Below are 8,159 nucleotides of genomic sequence, written 5' to 3'. Positions count from 1 at the left end.
AAGGACCAAGCCCTGCGGGACCCCACTGCCCACACCCTTCCAGGTCGAAACCGACCCATCCACCACGACTCTCTGGGTGCGACCCTCTAGCCAATTCTCTGCCCACCGGACTGTGTAGTCATCCAAGTCACAGCCTCTTAACTTGTTCACTAGTATGGGGTGGGATACCGTATCGAAGGCCTTCCTGAAGTCTAAGTATACGACAAACACCCCTACTCCTGTGTCCAGGTGTTTTGTAACCTGGTCATAAAAAGAGACTAGATTAGTCTCTTTTCTAGATTAGTCGGGCACGATCTTCCTGCCACGAACCTGTGCTGGTTTCCCCTCAGCATAATTTGTCCTGCTGGGCTCTCGCATATGTCAGCGTTGATAATTTTTTCAAAGACTTTGCCAAGGATGGAGGTGAGACTGACTGGCCTATAGTTGCCCGGGTCCTCCTTCCTCCCCTTCTTGAAAATGGGGACCACATTGGCCCTTTTCCAGTCCTCCGGGACTTTGCCCGTGTGCCACGAGCGTTCAAATATTCCCGCCAGTGGCTCTGCAATGATGTCAGCCAGTGCCTTCAGCACCCTCGGATGGAGCTCATCCGGGCCTGCCGACTTAAACGCATCCAGTTCTTCCGAGTGCCTCTGCACCATCTCAGGGTCTACGCATGGCAGTCTGGCGCCTTGCTGCTGCCTCTCCACAACCCCAGTGAGAGACTTGTCGCGCCCCTCGCTTAGGAACACTGAAGCAAAGAACTCGTTGAGGAGTTCAGCCTTGTCCCTCGTGTCCGTCACCAATTGCTTCTGCCCATTTATCAGGGGTCTTATTCCTCCCTGGGCCTTCCTTTTACACCCTATATATCTAAAAAACAATTTCTTGTTGTCCTTTACTTGGGATGCCATCCTTAGCTCCATGGTAGCTTTGGCCCGTCTAACTGCCTCCCTACAAGCGCGCATCATTTATGAATATTACTATTATTACTAGAATAATTATTAATTTAATCCTTACCATGCACAGAATTACTTGAGATAATTGTCCTCACAAGATACAAAAGAGCACAATCATTAGGAAAAAGGAACCAGGGTCAGGCCAGGGTCCAGCACCTCATATCTTTGGGCAGCCACCAGCAAAAGGCAGACAGCAAGGAAGGAAGGGAGGCTAAGAAAAGCAGACACATGCAATATTATGATTATCACCAGTATGAAAGTACAGTACCCTAAGACCAAAATGTCTTTCTCTTTATTTTGCTGTACCTGCTGGACCCAGCACCCATAAATGACAGTGCTGCTTTGTATGTGGATGGAGAGTACACCGAACACAAGTAAGGGAATAACATTATGTAGCCAAATTCTTTTACTACAAAAAAAGAGAAAAACAGAAAAAGGAACATTACATACATGCTCTCTGAAAAGAGCTAATGGAGCATATCTCAGAAAGAAGCTGCTTGGACTAGGTTGACCAAACTTTAGATGCTGATGTATTCACAGAATAGGAGGACGTGTCGACATCGTGGCGACAGAGGTTAATAGTGAATTCCCACTCGCTTTTTTCAGTAAAAGGATATTAAGAGTAGCAAAGAGGCACCTGGCAGTATCATTGCCAGCATTTTTATTGGAGATAGAAATGGCATCAGGCGAGTGTCTGAGGCTCCTGTTCTTCTCTTCTGCCTGCTGTGCATGGTGGGAGCAGCATATGAAACACAGCGTTCGGGAACTAGAAGTAGGAGGGAGGGGGAAGTTAAAAGCGTAAGACTTTGTGTTGTAAAACCACCCGCAGTCCCTCCAGCCCTGAAATGGGGGCACCCTCCTGTGCGCAAGCGGGAGGGGGATGGGGCACCAGGCGTGAGAAGGGGAGAAGGGTGTATCCCCCACCCTGCCTCGAAGACTTGCCCTGCGACTGCAGGACTTCATGATGTGGGATAGCTTGCACCAACACTAATGGCAATTAAACCCTATTTACATAAAAATGTAAGTAAACAATGCGAGCCACTCTCCCTCAGGGCACAGTCAAGTGTCTCACTGACCTTTGCGTTGCTTGGGTTTCCTGTTTCAAGTGTTGCAAAAGCAGTCTCATCCTGCAGCTGCACTGACCGACATCAGCAGCCAGCACTGTTGTTGAACCGGTTGTGCCATGAGGGGCAAGTGGTCCTCTGGGCTGAGTCCCATTCTCTGTTCATGGATATGGTGCAGGCACCTGGATCCCTGCTCCATGACTTTATAGGCCCTCACAGGGGCAGCTCCCCGCCCCCACCCGGCCTCATTCTGTTATAAAAAAATTTTTTTTAAACCCCAGACAGTCAGCCACCAGCATGGAAAGCACGTGAAAACCCCCATGGGCTGCAAAAGTGCACAAAAAGCACAGTCCCCAAAAAACCACCAAAACAGAAGTCTTCCCTGTGCAAAAAGTAGTGGAGGAAAAATTTTGCTGGAGGCAGCTTTGTAAAGTGGGTGCGTGGGAGATGCAATGCTTGTATACACTTTTGTAGCCCTACGGTACCACTCACGCAGTGCCACACCCAGCCCCCAGTGCAAAACATGTGCAGGAAAAGAGGGAGGCTGTTGCAACAAGCACCAAAATAGCAAAGGAAATAGGGCAAGGCACGAGGCAGGCAGCCTCTTGGGTACTTTTGCACAAAAAGATTTCACCCACCAAACCCCCAGAATAAGCTAGGGGCAGAAGTGCAGTGCATGTGTAGCCCTAAGGGTACCCCACACCCAGTCAGTGCTGGTGCAAAAAGCATGCAAAAAAGGGGGAGGCAAAGCTGCTGTTGAATAAAGCACCCAGAAAAAGCAAGGAGAAGCCAGAATTGTGAAGGGGAGGCAGCAGGGTGCTTTCGCAAGGACAGATTTCACCCGCCAAACTCCCAAACACCCAGAAAAAGCAAGGGGAAGAAGTGAGTGAAGCCCTTTGGGAGGACTCTCCTGGGCATTTCTTGTCCGAAAATGCCACCTGGCAGCAAAGTAGTGCTGAAAGGGCAGGAGTGTAGAATTGTTCTGAAGTGACCCCCTAGCGCATTTTACTAGTTATAACATAATAAGCCATTGTGTGGTAAATCACATCCATGTTATTTATTTAGCTGCCTTAAGCTAAGAAAGAAAAATTAAACCAGGAACATTGTTAAAAACTAAATGCCAAGTATGTGTATAAGGGCCCAAAGTGCTCGAGGCAGCCTCTCTTTGAAGGGTTCAAGAGCCAGGAAGAGGAGTGGGGTGGCAGGCCTGTGTCAATCACTCGCTTTGCATTTGGGTTCCTTGGCTGGTCTGCTGCAGAGCCAGAGTCCTTGCTTGGTGCAGCTGGAGCTGGCAAGATTATTGCCATTCATGTAAGCGCAGAGTCCTTGGCCCAGTATCGGAAACCTGCCACAGCAACAAACTCAGTCAGCAGAAGCAGCGGGACAGCAGGGACTGGTGGTGAGACTCTGGCCCTTCAGACCCTTCTACCCCATTGAAGGATGGTGCACGGGAGCCACAAAGTGACGCAGCAGGAGCACACGGTGTGTGCTGCCCCTGAAAGGTTGTAACATGGCCATGTCAGGCGCACACCAACAGGACTCCGACTCAAGCACACACGCCAGAGCCCGCCCAGTGCCTGGCCAAGGCAGGACCATGGTTTCCCTTGGGGCACCGTGCACATACCATATACACAGTTCCCTGGCACTGCCCTTCGACAGCTCAGATGAGCCCAGGGTGTCTGAGTTTAGATCCCACAAAAACCTGCAGCAGAACCAGGAGTCTCAGCCCAGGCTCTGTGCTGCAAAGAGACCACCTCTTCCAGCCTCTGGGCTACAGCTTGGACACAACTCACAGGTCTAAAAGGGACTCACCAGTGAGTGAAGTTGGTGCCATCGGCCCATTGCCAGGGCTGGCCTGAGTCCCTCCGGAGGCCAATCCAGGAGGCTGAGCGTCCTTTATAGCGCATTAGAAAGGCCTGTGTCAGAAAAACAAAGAGAGCAGACAGACATTACACAACTAAGCCACTGGCCTCTGACAGTCCGTGCTGATTCTCTGAGCGGGTACTCGACAGATGGTTCAGCCTGGGCCCGTTCTGCACTGAGAAGTGTCACTGCCTCTCACGGTCCTAGCCCGCGCTCCCCCAGGAGGGCAGTGCAGGCCTGCTCCCCCCATCCACCTGGGTCATACCACAGGAACACTTCTTGGCACAATGACTTGGGATGTTGGCTCAGAAGGGTTTTTGCAACAAAGACATGTTTCCCTAGAAGCGTCTTCGCAGAGAAGAACACCACTTTCCTTGCAATGTTTCAGTTTTCCCCTGGGGAACTGTTTTGCTGTGTGTCAGCTCAGCACTAGCCCATGTGCAGCATCTGATCGGCTGTGCAGCCTCATGGATGTGGTAGGTCTGGGGGCCCCTGTCCCCAGACCCTCCTATGGGCCAGGCTCCCTGCCCAGGCTGTGTCTTAGTGATGCACGAGGGTTTCTCTATTGGCTGAGGCACCACTGAGCACCATGGGGGACACGGCCCGACCACGGGAGCACATAGGAGAGAGCAAAGCAAAGAGGAACCAACACCCCGGCCGTCAGGAGGCACCAGGGCAGCCGTTCAGTGCTGAAGCAAAGTGATCTGTCATGGTTGGATACAGCCAAGCACTTTGCTCTGGGAACATCCAAGAAAGGAAAAAAAACAATAATTCCGAATTAAGAGAAATTCCTGCATTTCCAGATGCATTTTGGAGCATGTTGGGGTGAGCTGACAGATGTGGCATTTCAGCTTCCTGCCCAGGGCAGAACATGGGATCTCCATCACGTGGAGCACACTGCTTCTTCTCAGCCCGGCCATCCTTTGAGTGCTGGCCTCAGCTCTTTCCCACCCCGTCACATGCCTGCACTGTCTACAGCTGTCAAGGTTTTACTGCGGAGCTCACTGAATTTGTTACTTCCTTTGAGCTCTGGCTCCTGGCATCAGGCAGTTAGTTATGAAAGAGCTCCAGGTCTATTAAAAATATATGAAAAACGTTATTAAAAAAATCCCCCAAAACCAAGCGATTTCAGCCAATGCCAGGATTCTGGGGGACCAAACTCCTCATGTTCAAGATTGGCAACACTGATCCCACCTTCTAGAAAGGATGGGAAGCAGCTGGATTCCCCCAGCTGGGAGATCCCTAGAGGAGAGAGGGTCAGTACAGCAGCCCTACCTCTCTCCTGCCACCATGTGTAAGGCAAGGGCACAGGGGAGTGTGCCTGGAGCAGTGCAGAGCACCCCCGTTTCCCCAGCGCCGGGTGGAAGGTGCTGCACACTAGAGCTGCCCCAGGGGCCAACTAAGTTGGGCACAAAACAAGCTTTGCACAACCTGCCCCGGGCAAGGCCTGCTGAGCGGTGCCACCCAGGACTTGCGCCTCTCACCATTTCCTTCTCATTGTCAATCCTGGCCAGGGAGGCACCGAGAGAAGAGCAGTTGCTCTGGCTGGAGTCCCAGCTCCCCTTGGCCTCGGAGAAATAGTAACATCTCCCCAGGTACTCGATCCAGCCAGCAGGACAGGACAGCACGGGGATGGCAGGAGCAGCTGGATGCTGTTCAGGCCTCTTTGCTGGGGACAGAAAAAGAACAGGGTGAGATATTTGCCCTTCTGTAACCAGGAAACAAGCCCTCAGTGGCGACATAGTGCAGATCCCCCCTCTGAACACTGACACGCTGCACTACGAGTCCCTGGGCTCATTCCTGGGAGGCCTCCCTCCCTCGCCAACCCACAGGGCTAGCACTGCCTGTAGCTCCCAAGGGGACAGCCTCAAATCGAGACCCATGTTTTCAACCCCACCCTCCTTGGCAGGAGCTGCAGTTTGGTGCCTGCATGCGAGGTGCCCGACTGAGCCTGCACATCTGCTCAGAGGGTCCTGTGCCTGTGTCAGCACCATGGGGGCAGAGAACAAGGGCACGGTGCAGGGCTGGCACAGAGCTGCTCTCCAAACACCTCAATGCAGGGAGCCCCAAGAGGATTAAACAACCGGTCACATAGCCTCCTTACCCAGGTAGAGTGGCGGCCCCCAAAGAATTTTTTTGTGTGAGAAACCTGCTCCAGAGAAGACCTGCCCGGCGACCAGCCGGGTGCCGGTAATACCATCGGCCACCTAACGAGGGTGGCCCAAAGAGCCCTAAAGACTCTATGTTTTAACAATAGTACCGCGGGATGCTGCAACTGCCCTGTACCTGCAGGAGCAGCATCCTGCCTCAGGCTGGTCAGCAAGCTTTAAGAACGAAGGCTGACATCATGTCCCTCACTTGGGCAATGCTTCTGAGCAAGCGTCTGGCTGTTTCTCCTGGCCACCACTATGTGTGCAGATCCCCTCAGGGCTCCAGGGGTCCCCTCTCCGCAAAACACGGCCAATCTCCAGGCTTTGTAGGCCAGATAAAAATCACTCTGCAGGCTGGATGCAGCCTGCAGGCGGTGGGCTACCAACCCACACTCTACAACATCCAGGTTTAGCACACACCGTGCAACCACAGCTCCGGCTTCTCCAGCCTTCCTGGATGCAGGATGGAGTTTAGCGAGTTTATGGAAGGGAAGAGATGGCACAGCCACCAAGGGCCCAGTGACCCCCGCTACTGCATCTATACTCTAGCTCGAGTGACCGTATTTCCCCAGGTCTCAAAACGGGACAACCTGACAATGCCAGATCTGACTCCTGAGGCAGAGATGAGTTCTGGGAATGAAGGGCAGAGGAAAAAGCATCTGTGTGACAGACACAGGCCTGAATTAGGTGGGGTCAGTGCAGGCTCTTCACTCACCCGAGCGTGCGATGAGGGGAATTGCAAGACAGAGATTGAGAGCCACACTCAGAATCAGCAAGCAATACATCCATGGCGAGACCGTGGCCGGGCAGCCTGAAAGAAAAATAACTAGGAACTGTGCATGATGTCTCTGCACCAGAAGGAGAATGGACTTAATTATACTGGGAGAAGGAACAGCAGGACCTGAAGGCGAAGGTAGGGGCACTTGTGGGAGGGACACATGTGAAATTCTGATAGAAAACATTTAAAAGAATTAAAATAATGTCAAATGGAAAAGCAATCACACCACTGTCCTTAACAGCAGAAATCTTTGGTTCCTAGTTTTCAATAACTGGCCCTGCTCCCTTACAAGCAATTAGTCAAAGAGCAGTTGCAGCGGGAGACGGTAAGGATGGGACATCTGGGAACAAAATCCAGAGGCCAACTCCTTCACTGGACCCAGCCCCAGCTGATTTTAGTTCTGTGCATGAAGCAGCCACTACTAGAGGAGGGGGAGGCCTGAGCTCTGCTCCTGGTCCTGACACCTGGGCAGGGGGAAAGCAGAACATCACAGGACAGGACTGTACCTTGAGGAGACTTTGTGCTTCTCTCTCCACCCTGCCAAGGGATGGTCACGTGAGTCTGTCCTTTTCCTTTCTGAGAGTCTTCCTGGAAATATGTAGGCTCAGCCTTGGCACAGGATCCATTCTCCCTCTTTTTTTCCACTGCAGAAGGCATCAAATCGCAGTATGGGGGCATGGTGACCTGATGCACCCTGAGGACTCAGCTCGAGCTAATGCACCTGGGCCTGGTAGTATGGGCAGAGCCCTTGCAAGACAATTTCAAAGCCACTGACACAACTGTGGCTCAGGTACGGCTCAGCTATGTGGGGTGATCCGAGAAAATACTTTTCAAATGCAATTTGTACTTGTGTTTTACCCAGCCATGCACACCCACTGAGCTGTGTCTGGGCTGAAGTTGAATGAATGGCTTCAGAACTCTCCAGCGCACTGCTCGGAGCTCCAGAGCTGACAGGGTCTTGGAAAATGCTGCCACCACCCGACACGGCTGGCTGCAGCAACTTCACCCCGTTCTCTTCTGCTGCAGTCCCCTGGCTGGTCTGTACCAGAGGAGTTACCTGTATGGAGAGATAGCACGTGTACTCAGGGTCACTGCACCTGATCTTCAGGTAGGTGGTTTCATTGCCTGTTAGGGCACTTCATGGAGCAGCAGGGGCACCCCTCCCAGCTACATGCCCCTGCTGCCAAAACACCAGTGAGGACAGAGCAGAGCCTCAGACCACACCTGGCCCAGCCCCACCTGATAGCAGCCAGGATTACCAACCCCATGGCAGGCAGGGATGGCCCTGGGGACACACCGATGTAACCCTGCTGCTCCTGCACCCATGTGACAACCTTTAGGTGGATGCATCTACACATGCAGTAAGTGCACA

General features: G+C 52.4%; 1 protein-coding gene across 1 annotated transcript; it reads right to left on the bottom strand.

Moving 5' to 3' along the window:
• Positions 1–3,029: 3,029 nt before the first annotated feature.
• On the bottom strand, positions 3,030–7,866 carry LOC102378593 (C-type lectin domain family 2 member D-like). Its single transcript, XM_006039218.3, has 5 exons — positions 7,294–7,866; positions 6,725–6,820; positions 5,344–5,528; positions 3,809–3,912; positions 3,030–3,341 (listed from the first exon to the last, which is right to left on the bottom strand). Exons 1-5 carry the CDS (start codon positions 7,463–7,465, stop codon positions 3,209–3,211), a joined length of 690 nt encoding a protein of 229 aa, XP_006039280.1. The 5' UTR covers positions 7,466–7,866; the 3' UTR covers positions 3,030–3,208.
• Positions 7,867–8,159: the final 293 nt, after the last annotated feature.

Source organism: Alligator sinensis, unplaced genomic scaffold, assembly GCF_000455745.1.
Source record: "Alligator sinensis unplaced genomic scaffold, ASM45574v1 scaffold2313_1, whole genome shotgun sequence".
NCBI lineage: Eukaryota > Metazoa > Chordata > Crocodylia > Alligatoridae > Alligator > Alligator sinensis.
This window is presented reverse-complemented; position numbering and strand designations above follow the sequence as displayed.